General features: G+C 42.7%; 1 protein-coding gene across 1 annotated transcript; it reads right to left on the bottom strand.

The window, feature by feature from the left end:
• Nucleotides 1-6813: 6813 nt before the first annotated feature.
• LOC121441109 (DDB1- and CUL4-associated factor 12-like protein 1) lies at nt 6814-8310 on the bottom strand (the record flags this gene model as incomplete). The annotated part of the gene is made up of 1 exon (XM_041642238.1): nt 6814-8310. A coding segment is annotated over one exon (1497 nt), but the record flags the coding sequence as incomplete, so codon positions are not given.
• Between the last annotated feature and the right edge of the window lie 12675 nt (nt 8311-20985).

Genomic DNA, 20985 nt, shown 5'->3' with positions numbered 1-20985 from the left:
ATTATAATTGTTAGCATATATTCATCATGCAAAGCGATGGATTTCATGTTGTTATACTATTTCACAGATATTCTCTTTTTTAATTTTTTAAACATTTCTCTTTTACATTTATTTATGTATTTTATGTTTGTGAATGATCTATTGACTTTATTCCAGAAGAGATCAGATTCCATTATAGGTGGTTGGGAGCAAACATATTTTTTGGGAATTAAACTCAGGACATCTGGAAGAGCAGCCTGTGCTCTTAAATTTTGAGCAAACACTCCAGCACCATGTAATACCTTTTGACAATGGAAAAGCTGGCTATGGTGGCACACATTTCTGATCCCAGCATTCAGGGAGTTAAAGGCAGGCAGATATGTGAATTCAAGATCAGCCTAGTCTACATAGCATATTACAGAATAGCCAGGCCCACATAGTGAGATCCCATCTTTAATAAAACAAACAGACAAAGAAAAGTTGAAGTTGCACATGGCTGTATCCTCGCACTAGACAGACAGAGTCAGAATGACCAGAAGTTCAAGGCCATGTGTCAGTAAGATGGCTCAAGAGTTGAAAGCACTTGTCTCGTGAGCCTGGCAACTTGAGTTCCATCACAGAATCCCTGTAGGGTGAAAAAAAAACCTTCCCAAAACTTGTGCACCAACAACACAACAATGCCTGTGCTTGCTTGTGTATGCAACGGAAATGATAAACCAAGCCTTTCCAAAAAGTTCCTCAGCCGAATCAAGCAAACAGCACAACACTGATTTCCCTATGCAAGTGAATTTTGTATTTCCAGGTTCTGGTCCTCTCCAGTGGGGGCAGTTTGGTAAACTAATGAACAAAATAAGCTTGGTATGGACCCAGGGAAAGAAGGCCAGTCTGGCTTGAATCCTCCTGCTTTATTAAAGAAAGTACAGGCACCAGCCCCACCCAAACCAGTGAGCTAGCAGCCATGGAGGTAGAGTCCAAATGGCTGAACCAGGAATCCTGGGAGCCAGGAGGACAGGAGAAGAGAGAGGCTGAAGATGGAGAACCTGCCCCAGCTTATCTGATCTAGGCCACAGAGCTCATCACTCAAGCGCTGCAGAAAGGGATGGCCGGTGCCTATGGCGCTGCGCTCAAGACTAACAAGATAGGGTGCCCATCCTTTTCCAGGGTGTCTCAGTGAGTATGGCAGTAAGGAAGACGGGGACAGAAGGGAAGATAGCTCGGTGTGTAAAGTGCTTGTCGTGTCAGCATGAGGGACTGAATTAGAGTGCCCAGAACCCACACAGAGGTATGCTGCAGCATGCTCAGGGACCAAGTGTTCCTATGGCAATGTCGGGCAGAGACAGAAACAGGACTGGTGAGCCAGGCATGTGTAGCAGAGAACAGTCATGATGGAAGGGGGATACTACATCTGAGGTTGACCACTGACCTCCACACTGACCTCACACATCTACAATGTATTTTAAGGAAACAAAGAAGGCTCAGGAGCCTCCTTTTCTCACAGAGACCTTGGACAGAATTTTCTTTCTCTTTTTAATACACCTATAAATTGGGAAATACTAGGGCAGGGGGAGGCACATTCTGGCCAGGGATTTTGAAGGGACTGGACCTTCTGCTCTTTGAAGTAACCTGTCCACTGCCTGTCCGGATGGTGTGAAGAAGAAGGCAGCTGAGTGCCTGAAACGGGCGGAGACCCTCCAAGCACACTTGCCTTGATGGGGACCCTTCTTTGGATGTCAATTCCTGCACTGCCAGCCTCCTCTGCTCCTTTCCTTGGGACACGGTCGTTTTTCCCCTGCTCTTGTTACCCACAGACCTTATCAGTATTAACTGGATCAAGTATGAGAAAACCTAAGACTTCACAGCTCTGACCTGCCTGCCTCCTTGGAATCAGACTTGAACTTCTGGTCCTGCCTGTCTCTGCTTTATGTGAGTGGCATCTGGGCCACAAATCTGTCAGTTCACCTACGTAGACCCAGGGTCTGCAGCCTGTAGTCTACACCAAACCTGGCACACTGTCTTTCTTTGTAAGACTGTCAAGATATGAGGGTTTTTTTCCTTTTTTTTTGATATTTTCTTTTTTTTTTTTTTTGGGTTAACGGTTGGTTGAAAGGAAAAGGATTCTTTGACCAATTAATCAATTTTAAATGTGTGTGAATAAAGAGACTCAGAACATAACCAAGACCGTTTGCTTAAATTATCTGTGGTTGAGTTAACATTGTACAAATTGAGCTGAGTAAGCTGTGCCTAGAAAATCCTGTCTCAGTGTTGTGGCCCATGCCTTTAATCCTGGTACTCAGAAGGCAGGGGCAGGCAGGTATTTATTGAGATAATTCAAAGTCAGTGAGCCACGACCACAAAATGAGACCTGGTTTCAAAACAAACAAAAAAAATGCTTAGCAAAAGTATCTCCAGGGAATCAAATAAAGAACAGGCCCAAGGAACTAACTAGTTTTGTTTGTTAAAGAGATAATGGAGAGATAAGCAAAGCAGGGTTACCTATTTTGAGAGCCCAAGTCCCAAAAGCTGAAGTTTACTAAATTGCAGAAGATCTGAGAGGGTGTGGGCTCATCACTGGACTACAAACTGATGCATCATGGGACGGCTTACGTGGACCGGAATTGGTGGATATGGGAGGCATTACAGAAGCCTGCCGAGCAGGAGATTTCCTGCATGTTTTTCCTTGTCTGGGAAACCTGAGTGAGCTGGGACAGGCCAGCCACACTGTGCCCAGTGTGTGCTCGGTGAGTGTTCGCGTGTTCCCGGAGCATAAGGCAGAATGCTGCCCTTTGCTCTCCTACTATTTCCTTTTCTTCTAAATAGCTGATTTCTAGATTCATGTCATCCATCTTCTGATTGTTTGTCTACCTACAAACTTTTGTGTTTATTCATAATATAAGTGTAATGGAAAAATTAAAAATATTACAGGATCCCCGGTTGCAGTAGGCAGGTAGGCAGCAGAAATGCTGTAGGTCCCAACGCGGTGGTATCAGGCCATGTGGTGTTAGGCAGAGGATCCTGAGATCAGCCAGTCCCAGGCAGAGGTTGCTGGTCCTCAAGCAGTGGCTGTCCCCAGGTATGGATACACGTGGCAGGTGGGCAAGAGACAGAGACATGGATAGGTACGTCATACCAAGTGAGGTTGAATATTTATTCAGGGGATTATGAAGGGGAAGGAAAAGAGGAGAAAGGGGGGAGAGAGAGAGAGAAAGAGGGGGGGAGAGAGAAACGAACGAGTGTAAAAGAGGGAGAGCGAGAGGGGGAGAAAGTTGGCAGCCTCTCCGAGAGAGAGGACAGGAAGAGAGAATGGGGCAGAGGCTGCAAGAAGGAAGGGAATCAGTGTGGCTTGTCTCTTAAAGAGACAGAACATTATATTCCCATCTCTTTTTTATAACAAAATGCAGGAGATTAGCACCAAAGGTTAAAGAAATTGGGGCAGCAGATTCTCAAGACTGCTTATTTGTGGTTTTCATCTTTGGGGCAGGGGAATCTGAGAAGGCTGAGTGCTGGCCACGTCCTGGCATAGCTGGTCTCTTTGCACCTGTCTGGTGTTTGTGGCATGGAAATGTCTGGTATCTCTTACACCTGGTTAAGGTATTGGCAGAACAGAGGACAAAGTTAAATTAAGAAAAATAAATTAGGATCAGGGAATTGAGGGGGGTATATTTAACCTGTTTAAGGTGGACCCTTCCATTCGGCTCCCTGGAACTAGTTTTAGACATATACATTGCATAAACAGTAGCATATTTATGTCTAAATGACTGTGACAGGTATTTTTGCACAATGAAAAGTATTTTCACGATTATACAAAGCATCATGTGAGAGAAATTTGAGCTGAAATTTGTTTGATGGGGTTGTATTTTTTTAAACTGACAAAACCTCTCAGCAATGAAACTGCATCAGAGATCTTTGAGAAGGATAACACTTTACTTGAATTACTGATTAGAAAATGGCAAAGAATTTACTTGGCTGGCACCCAGAGCAACCTCAGTGTCCTCCGTGGTTGCAGAAGGTTGAATTTGCCTTTTGCTATTTAGCGCAGGGCCTGCCAGGCTTCAGAAGATCCTGTGGGTTGAGAAATCTGTAGGAAGACAAGCCTACATTGACCTGATCAGCTAGGCTGTTGATTCCAGTAATTCTGTTCATGTCAGGAGATCTTTAGTTTGATCTTCAGTTTGAGATCTTTCAGATGAAAGGTACTTTGGCCCAGTGAAGATGGACTCTGGAGGTAGAGACCGACATTGAGGTTAAGGATTGCCTAGGAGCTAGTCCCAGGCTAGGCTGTTAGTATTCATGCATCTGTACTGGCCTGCTCTCAGCATCTTGACAGGACATGTCCTCAGCTACAGGCACATAGAGCATCTTCAGTTCACATTCACTTTCTCTCTCTCTCTCTCTCTCTCTCTCTCTCTTTCTCTCTCTCTTTCCCCTCCTGCCTCTGACTCTCTCTTCTCCTCTGCTACCCCTGTCCCCAGAATTGGTCACTCAGACCTTTCACCCTTTTACCATTCCATTTCCCCTAATAAACAACCCCCCCTACACGAAAAAAAGGAATCAAGTCAGAGAAGAATTCAGATTAAATCTTTACCTTCTATTGTTTATTTTAAATCTCATCCAGTGTGGAAGGATTCCTTTTCTGTATTTCCAAACTTATTTCTCTTGAACACCCCAATACCCTACTACTTATAAGACAATAGGCAGCTTATAGTTTGAAAATTTTTTTTCAAGTTAATTACCTATATAAATTATTTCTAAATTAAAAACCTATATTCTAAAATTTTCAAATACATTTCTGGTAAAACAAACCAATCGTTTTAAAGAAATCTTCAAATCTCAATATTTTTATTTTAAAGGATTAATGTCCAGTTATAAATGAAAAGTAAAATTTTGTTCATCTTCTAAGTATCACATATTACTTTATTTATGAATGGATGAAGTTCTACAACATGCCCTGAAAATGTATTAGGGAAATTTTAAAGAAAAACAGGAGAGGGAATCACCCAGCAAGGTTCTTTACTATGCAACAGCAAATATTTATTACAATTTGAAGTGCAGGTTTCCATTGGCAAAAAAAAATCAGTAAATAATAACTGATTGCCTTTGTTTGGCCTTGGTACACAAATAAAGAAATAAAAGATGGCAGTTTACAATCTCTGCTCTCAAATCACTTATAAGAGAGTTGGAACCATACATGCAAGCAAAAGAACTACACAGATGTGTAGCAAAACTATAATTTGCGGAATGAACCTGCATAATCTCTATAAACAAAAATTTGACTATTTTGTATATCTAACTCACAAGTAATTCTTTTCAGCAATTTAGGTTTGGTACTGAACAGCATGTAGTTTGTCAACACCAATCCAAAATACATGTCAGATGTTTAGGGAAAAGGAAACGTGGCTCAATACCAATCCTGGGCTAACCTATCCTGGCCAGTTTTGAGGAAGGCCTGGCTGCTTTATCATTCTCAGTATTCTCACCTAAGAACAAGTCCAATGCACCTGTAGAGCATCCCACTACCTCTGTTAATGTGAATGGCAAAGTTCTTCACTCAGACCTATCTTTTTTAATCCCCAGCTCCTCTATTGGAAAATCATACAGCATTGTCACAATCACATAGTATTACCTTTAGAGGCACAGAATGAGAGGCTTTGGTAACGCACATATTCCACTTTTAAGTAAGAAAGTTTGAAGTTCACAAAATGAAATCTAATTAATTTGGAGCTTATAAAGAGGGGCGTTTCTTTCACAGTGAGCTAGATGGGCTCATTTTCTTTCTTTGCATTTTTTTTCTTTTAACTTAAATTATAGGCAGATTTTTGAAAGTTTATACATGCTCAAATATAACATTTGTGAGGAAAAATAGCAACAGCAAAAATATCCAGTCTATACCTTAGAGCAGTGTGTTTTCTGCCCTCTCGCCTATACATTCTACACTTATACTTAATATCCCTGCATCGAATGATGGCACTGAAACTCTGTGTAAGTTACTCCAACCACAAACATTCAAATATATCCACAAGTCTTGACAGTACTAAGGCAAGAAGTGAAAACAAGTACATTCTTTGATTAGTAAGAAGACAGAGCATAAAACTAAGATAAGGCTTGAAAGAAAAATACCGATTTTTGGATTAATTTTGAAAGTTCAAATTAGCAGAATACTTGACCACTTGAATACCTAAACCTTCCTCATCAACTGAGATTCTGATACACAAGATTCTATGACATAATAAACTTTTCAGAAAAGTGTGTTTTTCACCAACAACATACGAACTATATACACCATGATCACAGTTCACGAGTGACATATTTCCAAAAGAACGCAATCTGCAACATGGAATGCATGTTATAATGGGAACAATGCAATAAAACTATGGTTAGCGCTCCAGAAGAAATGTCTAAACTCTGTTTATGAGAAAATCTTGTTCATATATCACACACACGTGATGAAAATTAAAAGCAGTGTCTTTAAACCAGCTAATAGTAAAATAACACAACACATACAAGCGTCTAACATTATAACAGGGGTTTTCTTCCACATAGAGACTATATGGATCACTCACTCAGAGACGGCACAGCTAATAATTAGTGGAAAGTATTTGTATGAACAGTTCAAAGAATGGTGGAGAGGTGCAGAAAATTTCTCAAAGCGACTTCTGTCAGCTCCATCTGTCTTCTCCTCTCTTTCTGCTACGAAATACACCGGTTAATCAGGGCCCGCTCTGCCTGAAAGAAAAAAAGAGAGAGAAACAGAGTTAAAACAGCATGTGGAAAACGAAAACGGCAGCGTTCAGTTAGATTGACCAGAAAGATAAATGCATACTGTGAGTTCAGCTAACCTTAGCTCCAGAGGCCTGCATAGTTGCCATGGAGGCCTGAGGCCAGTGGGCCCCCACCCACGAAGAGCTTCATCTCTGGCCAGTTGTAGCAGTGAGTGTAGAGTGCGTTGGGGAAATCTACACCAGCAGCGTAATTCTCTAAGAAATCATTCTGGTTGATCCAGCCGCTGCCACAGGTGAGCTTGAGCTTCCTTCCAGAGGGCACAGGAAACATGTCTGGACTGGCTACAGATCTTTGCTCGAGGAACTTCTGGGCACGGATGTCATAGAAGAGCAGAGAACCGTGACCTGTTCCCACGGTGACAATATGCTGGTGGACACTCAAGGAATGCACACCAATGCCTCCTTCTCGGGAGCAGAATGGCCGGATGTTCTGCTGGCTTTGGCGAGTATCCAGGAATGAAACATGACACTGGGATCCGACAGCATAGAGGCACAACTCATCACAGTAGGTGAGACACATGTTCTCCCTGGAGTAGGGCAGCTTTAGGGACATCAGCCTGTACAGGGAGCTCCTGGCTTTCCACAGGTGGAAGTAGCCATCCAGAGACACTGCTCCCAGCTCCTGGTTTTGGTTGCTGTAAGCAAGGGCTCGAACTTTGCGGTTACCAGGATTGGTAGTGACTTTAGGGATGGCCTCTATATCTGTAGGACGGATGTGAGCATATACTGGAAGGCCCGCATCCTCGTGCCCAGCAATGCTGCTATTGAACATGTTCGGATCCACCAGCCAGAGTGCCAAGGTGCCATCGCGGGAACCACTCACAGCCACAGTGTCACTCATCCAAGCTATGGCAAAGATCCAGTCCCTGTGGCCTTGGCAATCTCCTAGGCACATGGGGTCCAGCTTGGGCAACTGGTAGACGGCCAGGCTGTTGGGGTTTTCCCCTCCAGTGGCCATGAGGGTCTTGGAGGGATTCAGCTCCACAGCATGAATGCCACAGGACGGCGAGCCACGGAATCGGTCGGGCCCCCTGTCACTAATCAGAGGAATGCACCTGATATGGTCGGTCTTGACGTCGACCACAAAAAGCGTGTTGCACTTGGTGCCACACACCACCTGCCTGGCATTTAGCCACTGCGATGCGAACACTTTGTTGAGGGGGCCAAGTGCCAGCTGGCGCTCCCTCAGCAGCTCCGGCAGCCTGAGGGCCCTGTAGCTGCTCAGGTCGCCCTCGAAGCCCGCCAGCCTCGGGTGGCCCTCGTAGCCCAGGGCCCGGCCCTTCAGGTAGTGCACCAAGGAATGGCGAGCCATGGGCCGCTGTGGCCTCTTGACCAGCAGCAGCGACCCCTCGGCTTGGCCTGCTTCGGCTGCAGCCATCGCCACCACGGAGGGGACTGGAGACGAAGAGCTCCCCGCGCCCTCCTTGGAGGCTTTCAGCGTACTGCTACCTATTTGCTGAGGGGCCATGGTGGTTGGCGAGCGGTTGGAGGGTCCTGCTGCGGGCTTTGGCATCTCCTGTGCCGCTGGAGAAGGCAGTGCCGCGGTGTTGGCCTGAAACAGCGAATCGCTGGGAGCCTGAGGCTAGGCAACCGAGCCTCAGAGAGCCTCTGGAGTCCAGAGCTCCTGGGCAGCAATGGAGGCGAAAGCTGCGTGACCCAGCAGGCATTGCGCGGTCTGGCGGAAAGAGCCAAGACTGAGCTGCTAGAGCCGAGGGTGCGGTGCCGCAGGAGCTAGAGGGAGCAGCAGATTCCAGCCAGCTCAGCTTGTGGACTTCTGGGTCTTGAGCAACAAGTCTCTGGAGGATAAGGACAGCAGGCCAGGAGGGGCAGGTTCTGAGGGTGGTGTTGGAAGAGCTGGCGGGCGGTATGGGCTGACTATCAATGGCAGAAGTGATGGGAGGTGTTGAAGGGTTGGGAGATCATGGCAATAGGGAGTTGCTCGTTCCCAGCCACAAGGGGATGGTAGGTAGTAGAGTAGTAAAGCCAAGAAGATAGGAAAGCGATACAAAAGCTAGAAAGGAGCTTGGAGGAACAGGGAGACATCACTCTAGGGCCAGTAGTCCAGCACCTTCCGGATCCAACAAGTCAAACTCAGTCACCTTCTCTTCGGCAGCCAAAATCCTTTAAATCTCTACTGCAATATAATCTGAAACCCAATATGTCGTCAATCATGGGATAGACAGAGCCGTGATCTTTCCTGTCTGTGGAAGAACACAAAAGTGTGCTCATAGGAGTCTTTACTAAGGTCTTATATTGAACTTGACAGAAAATAAAAGTGTTTGAAACTAGCAGTCCCTGTTCCTTTTAACAGCCCTTCTGCTGTTGGTAATTTATTTTCCACGAATCACTTTCCCCCTCCTCAAATGTTCTGTCCTTCTGCAACACAATCATCGGAGCAGACTGTGTCAAATGACAGAACATTGCGCCTCACATCCTGCCAGCCTATGATGATGCCCAGGCCTTGATGACTGACCACAGTCTTTAACGTCAAGTGGATTGTGCGAATTGGCTAGGAAGAAGTGAAGTTGGGTATTTTGGAGATACCATCATCTCTTTTAGCTATGAGAACTAAGGAAGTGGGGGTAGAAAACTGCAAGTGAGGACCTGGGGACACAAGTTCCCATCATTAGTTTAAGAGGTCCATGGCCTTAGAGAACACTGAATCTCTGAGTTAGGAATACGAAGGATGGTCATGATTTTAAGGACATGCGGAGACAGAGAATATTCCAGAGGAAAATGAGCATGTGAACACAGTGGAAAGAACTATGGTCTTCTAGCTCATAGAAGCTCAGGAGTCAGAGAGGAAAATTTTATATCGTTTATTTTATTTTATTTCTTTTTGCTTCAAGATCTCACATCCCATGACCGACATATACTTGGTAGTTTAGTCAAGTGTGACTTTAATTAATTAGGGATGCATTCCATAGACGCTCTTGCATAATACGGACTCTAAATATCTTATTTCCCCTCCACAAAATGTAGTTTATTGAGAATGGGAGCCATGAATTCACTTTTCTGATTAATCATGCAGTTTAAGAACTATTTTGTCCAAATAGACTAGGGTCCCAGATAGCCAGTACATGCAGTAGAAACTAGTCCCAGTGCCTTTATCAATGGCTGCTCAGTCAGCACCCATTGTCAGACAAATTCAGAGAGTCTGGTTTGATCGCATGCTCCTTCAGTCCCGGTCCAACTGGATTTGGTGAGCTCCCATTCGAACACGTTGAGGAAGTGTAATTTTTTTGAATGGAAAATAAATTAGAAAACCTGAAAAATAAATAAATAAATAAATAAGACATTTAAGAATAGAAAAAAAGAACTATTTTATAGTGTTCCCACTCCCAAATGCCCCAAAACAGTTTGCTAATTTTATTTCTACTACTTTTTGCACTTTCGCTTCAAGGGTAAATTCCATGTACAAGCCATGTGTTGTTCTTTCCCACCATCTCAGTTAATCTGTCTCATCTTTGTACTCCCTAACATGCTCCAGTCTCAGAGTTCTGACCCTTTTCTACGTTATCCTTTTTATGGCAAAGGAAAAGGTGAAATAGGTTGCTCTGTTCAGTGAGAAACTATAGATAGTGCCTCATGGAAGAAACACAGAGACTCCGTTTGTTCCATTGTTACCTATGCGATGAACAAACATTTCAGAAATAAGTAAGCTATGTGAACAGGTTCAAGTGGTGTATATGAGTAACTCCTGGATTTTAATGTTCATCAAGATGACAGGAGTAACTTCACAAGTTGGCACCCCACCTTACATGGCTCTCTAGATATTTTGGTGCAAGTGACTTGGAACAATCTTATTAAGAATATTAAATGTAATAAATTTATAAAATAACATTCTAAAATATGACTTTAAATTTATAGTACACATAATACACTTACCCTGAAAGAATACTGATTTATTTTAAATATTTTAGTGCCATTAAAATTGCATAATACTTGGTGATGTAGCCATTTAAGGATTTGGTTTTCTGTTCATTTATCTTTATTTTAAAACAGTGTTTCAGTTTATGAGTTGAAAGGCAGTCACAACTCAAAGATATTTCACAAAGTTTCAAAGATTTAATTAGAAACAGCCTATTATGTTTGAGTTTCTTAAATCATGCATATTTAATCCCAGTCAAAAACTGCAGGTATAACTTCTCTTTTATTTTCATATTATAATGTAATTATACTCTCTCTCTCCCCCTTTTCTTTTCTTCAAACTTTCCCATATATCCCTTCTTCGTTGCTTTCAATCTTATGGTCTCTTTTTTTCCATTAATTGTTGCTTCTGAAGTAGGTGTGTGTGTGTGTGTGTGTGTGTGTGTGATTTTTCTGAATGCAGAAGTACAACTTTACAACTTTATCTGTCTGCATAGTGTTTCTTATGTTTCAGGGGTGACTGCTTGGTATTAGAAGCCAATTGGCGTGATATTTACTTGAGCAGAATATTTCTCCAATTCTCTGCATTCCTTAGTTTCTCATAGCTCTTTTTCTTTCCATAAATTTTTCCCATTCTGGCTCATGTTTTAGGGATTCATATTGGTATGGCTTTACAGTTGTAGCTTCTGGCATTTTAAATAAAACTATAGTTAGTGAATTTTCTACTTCTTTGAACATTTTCATTATACTTGGCAATTTGCACTTCTACAAAGAAGTTGTTATATTTTGAGGTTCCTTATTTAGATAGATTTTGAAATATGCTTGAAATAAAGGTTCCAATGATGTTTTGTTCATGTGACAGTTTACATTATAATTGTTAGCATATATTCATCATGCAAAGCGATGGATTTCATGTTGTTATACTATTTCACAGATATTCTCTTTTTTAATTTTTTAAACATTTCTCTTTTACATTTATTTATGTATTTTATGTTTGTGAATGATCTATTGACTTTATTCCAGAAGAGATCAGATTCCATTATAGGTGGTTGGGAGCAAACATATTTTTTGGGAATTAAACTCAGGACATCTGGAAGAGCAGCCTGTGCTCTTAAATTTTGAGCAAACACTCCAGCACCATGTAATACCTTTTGACAATGGAAAAGCTGGCTATGGTGGCACACATTTCTGATCCCAGCATTCAGGGAGTTAAAGGCAGGCAGATATGTGAATTCAAGATCAGCCTAGTCTACATAGCATATTACAGAATAGCCAGGCCCACATAGTGAGATCCCATCTTTAATAAAACAAACAGACAAAGAAAAGTTGAAGTTGCACATGGCTGTATCCTCGCACTAGACAGACAGAGTCAGAATGACCAGAAGTTCAAGGCCATGTGTCAGTAAGATGGCTCAAGAGTTGAAAGCACTTGTCTCGTGAGCCTGGCAACTTGAGTTCCATCACAGAATCCATGTAGGGTGAAAAAAAAACCTTCCCAAAACTTGTGCACCAACAACACAACAATGCCTGTGCTTGCTTGTGTATGCAACGGAAATGATAAACCAAGCCTTTCCAAAAAGTTCCTCAGCCGAATCAAGCAAACAGCACAACACTGATTTCCCTATGCAAGTGAATTTTGTATTTCCAGGTTCTGGTCCTCTCCAGTGGGGGCAGTTTGGTAAACTAATGAACAAACTAAGCTTGGGCTGGACCCGGGGAAAGAAGGCCAGTCTGGCTTGAATCCTCCTGCTTTATTAAAGAAAGTACAGGCACCAGCCCCACCCAAACCAGTGAGCTAGCAGCCATGGAGGTAGAGTCCAAATGGCTGAACCAGGAATCCTGGGAGCCAGGAGGACAGGAGAAGAGAGAGGCTGAAGATGGAGAACCTGCCCCAGCTTATCTGATCTAGGCCACAGAGCTCATCACTCAAGCACTGCAGAAAGGGATGGCCGGGGCCTATGGCGCTGCGCTCAAGACTAACAAGATAGGGTGCCCATCCTTTTCCAGGGTGTCTCAGTGAGTATGGCAGTAAGGAAGACGGGGACAGAAGGGAAGATAGCTCGGTGTGTAAAGTGCTTGTCGTGTCAGCATGAGGGACTGAATTAGAGTGCCCAGAACCCACACAGAGGTATGCTGCAGCATGCTCAGGGACCAAGTGTTCCTATGGCAATATCGGGCAGAAACAGAAACAGGACTGGTGAGCCAGGCATGTGTAGCAGAGAACAGTCATGATGGAAGGGGGATACTACATCTGAGGTTGACCACTGACCTCCACACTGACCTCACACATCTACAATGTATTTTAAGGAAACAAAGAAGGCTCAGGAGCCTCCTTTTCTCACAGAGACCTTGGACAGAATTTTCTTTCTCTTTTTAATACACCTATAAATTGGGAAATACTAGGGCAGGGGGAGGCACATTCTGGCCAGGGATTTTGAAGGGACTGGACCTTCTGCTCTTTGAAGTAACCTGTCCACTGCCTGTCAGGATGGTGTGAAGAAGAAGGCAGCTGAGTGCCTGAAACGGGCGGAGACCCTCCAAGCACACTTGCCTTGATGGGGACCCTTCCTTGGATGTCAATTCCTGCACTGCCAGCCTCCTCTGCTCCTTTCCTTGGGACACGGTCGTTTTTCCCCTGCTCTTGTTACCCACAGACCTTATCAGTATTAACTGGATCAAGTATGAGAAAACCTAAGACTTCACAGCTCTGACCTGCCTGCCTCCTTGGAATCAGACTTAAACTTCTGGTCCTGCCTGTCTCTGCTTTATGTGAGTGGCATCTGGGCCACAAATCTGTCAGTTCACCAACGTAGACCCAGGGTCTGCAGCCTGTAGTCTGCACCAGACCTGGCACACTGTCTTTCTTTGTAAGACTGTCAAGATATGAGGGTTTTTTTCCTTTTTTTTTTGATATTTGCTTTTTTTTTTTTTAATGTTCATCAAGATCACAGGAGTAAATTCCCAAGTTGGCACCCCACCTTACATGGCTCTCTAGATATTTTGGTGCAAGTGACTTGGAACAATCTTATTAAGAATATTAAATGTAATAAATTTATAAAATAACATTCTAAAATATGACTTTAAATTTATAGTACACATAATACACTTACCCTGAAAGAATACTGATTTATTTTATATATTTTAGTGCCATTAAAATTGCATAATACTTGTGATGTAGCCATTTAAGGATTTGGTTTTCTGTTCATTTATCTTTATTTTAAAACGGTGTTTCAGTTTATGAGTTGAAAGGCAGTCACAACTCAAAGATATTTCACAAAGTTTCAAAGATTTAATTAGAAACAGCCTATTATGTTTGAGTTTCTTAAATCATGCATATTTAATCCCAGTCAAAAACTGCAGGTATAACTTCTCTTTTATTTTCATATTATAATGTAATTATACTCTCTCTCTCCCCCTTTTCTTTTCTTCAAACTTTCCCATATATCCCTTCTTCGTTGCTTTCAATCTTATGGTCTCTTTTTTTCCATTAATTGTTGCATCTGAAGTAGGTGTGTGTGTGTGTGTGTGTGTGTGTGTGTGTGATTTTTCTGAATGCAGAAGTACAACTTTACAACTTTATCTGTCTGCATAGTGTTTCTTATGTTTCAGGGGTGACTGCTTGGTATTAGAAGCCAATTGGCGTGATATTTACTTGAGCAGAATATTTCTCCAATTCTCTGCATTCCTTAGTTTCTCATAGCTCTTTTTCTTTCCATAAATTTTCCCATTCTGGCTCATGTTTTAGGGATTCATATTGGTATGGCTTTACAGTTGTAGCTTCTGGCATTTTAAGTAAAACTATAGTTAGTGAATTTTCTACTTCTTTGAACATTTTCATTATACTTGGCAATTTGCACTTCTACAAAGAAGTTGTTATATTTTGAGGTTCCTTATTTAGATAGATTTTGAAATATGCTTGAAATAAAGGTTCCAATGATGTTTTGTTCATGTGACAGTTTACATTATAATTGTTAGCATATATTCATCATTCAAAGGGATGGGTTTCATGTTGTTATATTATTACACAGATATTCTCTTTTTTAATTTTTTAAACATTTCTCTTTTACATTTATTAATGTATTTTATGTTTGTGAGTGTTCTATTGACTTTATTCCAGAAGAGATCAGATTCCATTATAGGTGGTTGGGAGCCACCATGTTGTTTCTGGGAATTAAACTCAGGACATCTGGAAGAGCAGCCTGTGCTCTTAACTTTTGAGCTAACACTCCAGCACCATGTAATACCTTTTGACAATGGAAAAGCTGTCTATGGTGGCACACATTTCTGATCCCAGCATTCAGGGAGTTAAAGGCAGGCAGATATGTGAATTCAAGATCAGCCTAGTCTACATAGCAAATTACAGAATAGCCAGGCCCACATTGATGTGATTGGAGCGGAGGGCTATGTTCCTGGCACCCGGCCGCCCACACAGCTAGCTTTACCTGAAATAATTACACGGAAATTGTATTCTTTTAAACACTGCCTGGCCCAGTTCTTCCAGCCTCTTAACCCATTTCTAATAATCTATGTAGCACCACGAGGTGTGTTTACCAGGAAAGATCCTAACCTGTTTCTGTCTGGAGAGGGAGAACCATGGTCACTCCCTGACTCAGCTTCTTTCTCCCAGCATTCTGTTCTGTTAACTCAACCCACCTATGTTCTAACCAATCAAATGGGCCAAGGCCGTTTCTTTATTGCTAAACCAATGAAATCGACAAATTGATATGTGACACTCCCACATCACTTACGAAAAGCAGGAAGTGATGTGGGAGTGTCATATATCAATCTGTTGATTTCATTTGTTAAGCAATAAAGAAACTGCTTGGCCCTGATAGGTTAAAACATAGGTGGGAGGAGTAAACAGAACTGATTTCTCGGAGGAAGAGTAAGTGAGCTCAGAGACTCTGTGCTTCCTCTCTCGATGGGACAGACGCCATGAAACAAGCTGCCAGGTCATACATGCTGAATCTTTCCCAGTAAGAATGATGCTACACAGATTACTAGAGATGGGTTGATCAGGATATAAGAATTAGCCTGTGAGTGCTAGAGATAATGGGCCAAGCAGTGTTTAAATGAATACAGTGTGAGTGTTATTTCGGGGCATAAGCAAGCCAGGTGCCCGGGGTGCTGGGGACGCAAGCCTCCGCTCCAAATACAACACCATATAGTGAGATCCCATCTTTAATAAAACAAAAAGACAAACAAAAGGTGAAGTGGCACATGGCTGTATCCTTGCACTAGACAGACAGAGGCAGAAAGACCAGAAGTTCATGGCCATGGGTCAGGAAGATGGCTCAGGTGTTAAAAGCACTTGTCTTGTGAGCCTAGCAACCTGAGTTCCATCACAGAATCCATGTATCATGGAAAAAAAACCCTCCCAAAACTTGTGCACCAACAGCACACCAATGCCTGAGCTTGCTTGTGTATGCAACAGCAATCATAAACCAAGCCTTTCCAAAAAGTTCCTCAGCCGAATCAAGCAAACAGAACAAAACTGTTTTCTCTATTGAAGTGAATTTTGTATTTTCAGGTTCTGGTCCCCTCAAGTGGGGTCAGTTTGGTAAACTAATGAAAAAACTAAGCTTGGGCTGGACCCGGGGAAAGAAGGCCAGTCTGGCTTGAATCCTCCTGCTTTATTAAAGAAAGTACAGGCACCAGCCCCACCCAAACCAGTGAGCTAGCAGCCATGGAGGTAGAGTCCAAATGGCTGAACCAGGAATCCTGGGAGCCAGGAGGACAGGAGAAGAGAGAGGCTGAAGATAGAGAACCTGCCCCAGCTTATCTGATCTAGGCCACAGAGCTCATCACTCAAGCGCTGCAGAAAGGGATGGCCGGTGCCTATGGCGCTGCGCTCAAGACTAACAAGATAGGGTGCCCATCCTTTTCCAGGGTGTCTCAGTGAGTATGGCAGTAAAGAAGATGGGGACAGAAGGGAAGATAGCTCGGTGTGTAAAGTGCTTGTCGTGTCATCATGAGGGACTGAATTAGAGTGCCCAGAACCCACACAGAGGTATGCTGCAGCATGCTCAGGGACCAAGTGTTCCTATGGCAATGTCGGGCAGAGACAGAAACAGGACTGGTGAGCCAGGCATGTGTAGCAGAGAACAGTCATGATGGAAGGGGGATACTACATCTGAGGTTGGCCACTGACCTCCACACTGACCTCACACATCTACATTGTATTTTAAGGAAACAAAGAAGGCTCAGGAGCCTCCTTTTCTCACAGAGACCTTGGACAGAATTTTCTTTCTCTTTTTAATACACCTATAAATTGGGAAATACTAGGGCAGGGGGAGGCACATTCTGGCCAGGGATTTTGAAGGGACTGGACCTTCTGCTCTTTGAAGTAACCTGTCCACTGCCTGTCAGGATGGTGTGAAGAAGAAGGCAGCTGAGTGCCTGAAACGGGCGGAGACCCTCCAAGCACACTTGCCTTGATGGGGACCCTTCCTTGGATGTCAATTCCTGCACTGCCAGCCTCCTCTGCTCCTTTCCTTGGGACACGGTCGTTTTTCCCCTGCTCTTGTTACCCACAGACCTTATCAGTATTAACTGGATCAAGTATGAGAAAACCTAAGACTTCACAGCTCTGACCTGCCTGCCTCCTTGGAATCAGACTTGAACTTCTGGTCCTGCCTGTCTCTGCTTTATGTGAGTGGCATCTGGGCCACAAATCTGTCAGTTCACCCACGTAGACCCAAGGTCTGCAGCCTGTAGTCTGCACCAGACCTGGCACACTGTCTTTCTTTGTAAGACTGTCAAGATATGAGGGTTTTTTTTCCTTTTTTTTTGATATTTGCTTTTTTTTGTTTTTTTGGGTTAACGGTTGGTTGAAAGGAAAAGGATTCTTTGACCAATTAAGCAATTTTAAATGTGTGTGAATAAAGAGACTCAGAACATAACCAAGACCGTTTGCTTAAACTATCTGTGGTTGAGTTAACATTGTACCAATTGAGCTGAGTAAGCTGTGCCTAGAAAATCCTGTCTCAGTGTTGTGGCCCATGCCTTTAATCCTGGTACTCAGAAGGCAGGGGCAGGCAGGTATTTATTGAGTTAATTCAAAGTCAGTGAGCCACGACCACAAAATGAGACCTGGTTTCAAAACAAACAAAAAAAATGCTTAGCAAAGGTATCTCCAGGGAAACAAATAAAGAACAGGCCCAAGGAACTAACTAGTTTTGTTTGTTAAAGAGATAATGGAGAGATAAGCAAAGCAGGGTTACCTATTTTGAGAGCCCAAGTCCCAAAAGCTGAAGTTTACTAAATTGCAGAAGATCTGAGAGGGTGTGGGCTCATCACTGGACTACAAACTGATGCATCATGGGACGGCTTATGTGGACCGGAATTGGTGGATATGGGAGGCATTACAGAAGCCTGCCGAGCAGGAGATTTCCTGCATGTTTTTCCTTGTCTGGGAAACCTGAGTGAGCTGGGACAGGCCAGCCCCACTGTGCCCAGTGTGTGCTCGGTGAGTGTTCGCGTGTTCCCGGAGCATAAGGCAGAATGCTGCCCTTTGCTCTCCTACTATTTCCTTTTCTTCTAAATCGCTGATTTCTAGATTCATGTCATCCATCTTCTGATTGTTTGTCTACCTACAAACTTTTGTGTTTATTCATAATATAAGTGTAATGGAAAAATTAAAAATATTACAGGATCCCCGGTTGCAGTAGGCAGGTAGGCAGCAGAAATGCTGTAGGTCCCAACGCGGTGGTATCAGGCCATGTGGTGTTAGGCAGAGGATCCTGAGATCAGCCAGTCCCAGGCAGAGGTTGCTGGTCCTCAAGCAGTGGCTGTTCCCAGGTATGGATACACGTGGCAGGTGGGCAAGAGACAGAGACATGGATAGGTACGTCATACCAAGTGAGGTTGAATATTTATTCAGGGGATTATGAAGGGGAAGGAAAAGAGGAGAAAGGGGGGAGAGAGAGAGAGAAAGAGGGGGGGAGAGAGAAACGAACGAGTGTAAAAGAGGGAGAGCGAGAGGGGGAGAAAGTTGGCAGCCTCTCCGAGAGAGAGGACAGGAAGAGAGAATGGGGCAGAGGCTGCAAGAAGGAAGGGAATCAGTGTGGCTTGTCTCTTAAAGAGACAGAACATTATATTCCCATCTCTTTTTTATAACAAAATGCAGGAGATTAGCACCAAAGGTTAAAGAAATTGGGGCAGCAGATTCTCAAGACTGCTTATTTGTGGTTTTCATCTTTGGGGCAGGGGAATCTGAGAAGGCTGAGTGCTGGCCACGTCCTGGCATAGCTGGTCTCTTTGCACCTGTCTGGTGTTTGTGGCATGGAAATGTCTGGTATCTCTTACACCTGGTTAAGGTATTGGCAGAACAGAGGACAAAGTTAAATTAAGAAAAATAAATTAGGATCAGGGAATTGAGGGGGGTATATTTAACCTGTTTAAGGTGGACCCTTCCATTCGGCTCCCTGGAACTAGTTTTAGACATATACATTGCATAAACAGTAGCATATTTATGTCTAAATGACTGTGACAGGTATTTTTGCACAATGAAAAGTATTTTCACGATTATACAAAGCATCATGTGAGAGAAATTTGAGCTGAAATTTGTTTGATGAGGTTGTATTTTTTTAAACTGACAAAACCTCTCAGCAATGAAACTGCATCAGAGATCTTTGAGAAGGATAACACTTTACTTGAATTACTGATTTGAAAATGGCAAAGAATTTACTTGGCTGGCACCCAGAGCAACCTCAGGGTCCTCCGTGGTTGCAGAAGGTTGAATTTGCCTTTTGCTATTTAGCGCAGGGCCTGCCAGGCTTCAGAAGATCCTGTGGGTTGAGAAATCTGTAGGAAGACAAGCCTACATTGACCTGATCAGCTAGGCTGTTGATTCCAGTAATTCTGTTCATGTCAGGAGATCTTCAGTTTGATCTTCAGTTTGAGATCTTTCAGATGAAAGGTACTTTGGCCCAGTGAAGATGGACTCTGGAGGTAGAGACCGACATTGAGGTTAAGGATTGCCTAGGAGCTAGTCCCAGGCTAGGCTGTTAGTATTCATGCATCTGTACTGGCCTGCTCTCAGCATCTTGACAGGACATGTCCTCAGCTACAGGCACATAGAGCATCTTCAGTTCACATTCACTTTCTCTCTCTCTCTCTCTCTCTCTCTCTTTCTCTCTCTCTTTCCCCTCCTGCCTCTGACTCTCTCTTCTCCTCTGCTACCCCTGTCCCCAGAATTGGTCACTCAGACCTTTCACCCTTTTACCATTCCATTTCCCCTAATAAACAACCCCCCCTACATGAAAAAAAGGAATCAAGTCAGAGAAGAATTCAGATTAAATCTTTACCTTCTATTGTTTATTTTAAATCTCATCCAGTGTGGAAGGATTCCTTTTCTGTATTTCCAATCTTATTTCTCTTGAACACCCCAATACCCTACTACTTATAAGACAATAGGCAGCTTATAGTTTGAAAATTTTTTTTCAAGTTAATTACCTATATAAATTATTTCTAAATTAAAAACCTATATTCTAAAATTTTCAAATACATTTCTGGTAAAACAAACCAATCGTTTTAAAGAAATCTTCAAATCTCAATATTTTTATTTTAAAGGATTAATGTCCAGTTATAAATGAAAAGTAAAATTTTGTTCATCTTCTAAGTATCACATATTACTTTATTTATGAATGGATGAAGTTCTACAACATGCCCTGAAAATGTATTAGGGAAATTTTAAAGAAAAACAGGAGAGGGAATCACCCAGCAAGGTTCTTTACTATGCAACAGCAAATATTTATTACAATTTGAAGTGCAGGTTTCCATTGGCAAAAAAAAAAATCAGTAAATAATAACTGATTGCCTTTGTTTGGCCTTGGTACACAAATAAAAAATAAAAGATGGCAGTTTACAATCTCTGCTCTCAAATCACTTATAAGAGAGTTGGAACCATACATGCAAGCAAAAGAACTACACAGATGTGTAGCAAAACTATAATTTGCGGAATGAACCTGCATAATCTCTATAAACAAAAATTTGACTATTTTGTATATCTAACTCACAAGTAATTCTTTTCAGCAATTTAGGTTTGGTACTGAACAGCATGTAGTTTGTCAACACCAATCCAAAATACATGTCAGATGTTTAGGGAAAAGGAAACGTGGCTCAATACCAATCCTGGGCTAACCTATCCTGGCCAGTTTTGAGGAAGGCCTGGCTGCTTTATCATTCTCAGTATTCTCACCTAAGAACAAGTCCAATGCACCTGTAGAGCATCCCACTACCTCTGTTAATGTGAATGGCAAAGTTCTTCACTCAGACCTATCTTTTTTAATCCCCAGCTCCTCTATTGGAAAATCATACAGCATTGTCACAATCACCTATTATTACCTTTAGAGGCACA

Source organism: Microtus oregoni, unplaced genomic scaffold, assembly GCF_018167655.1.
Source record: "Microtus oregoni isolate MIOR12 unplaced genomic scaffold, Mior012 000073F_ref0000255, whole genome shotgun sequence".
In the NCBI taxonomy this organism is placed as follows: Eukaryota; Metazoa; Chordata; class Mammalia; order Rodentia; family Cricetidae; genus Microtus; species Microtus oregoni.
This window is presented reverse-complemented; position numbering and strand designations above follow the sequence as displayed.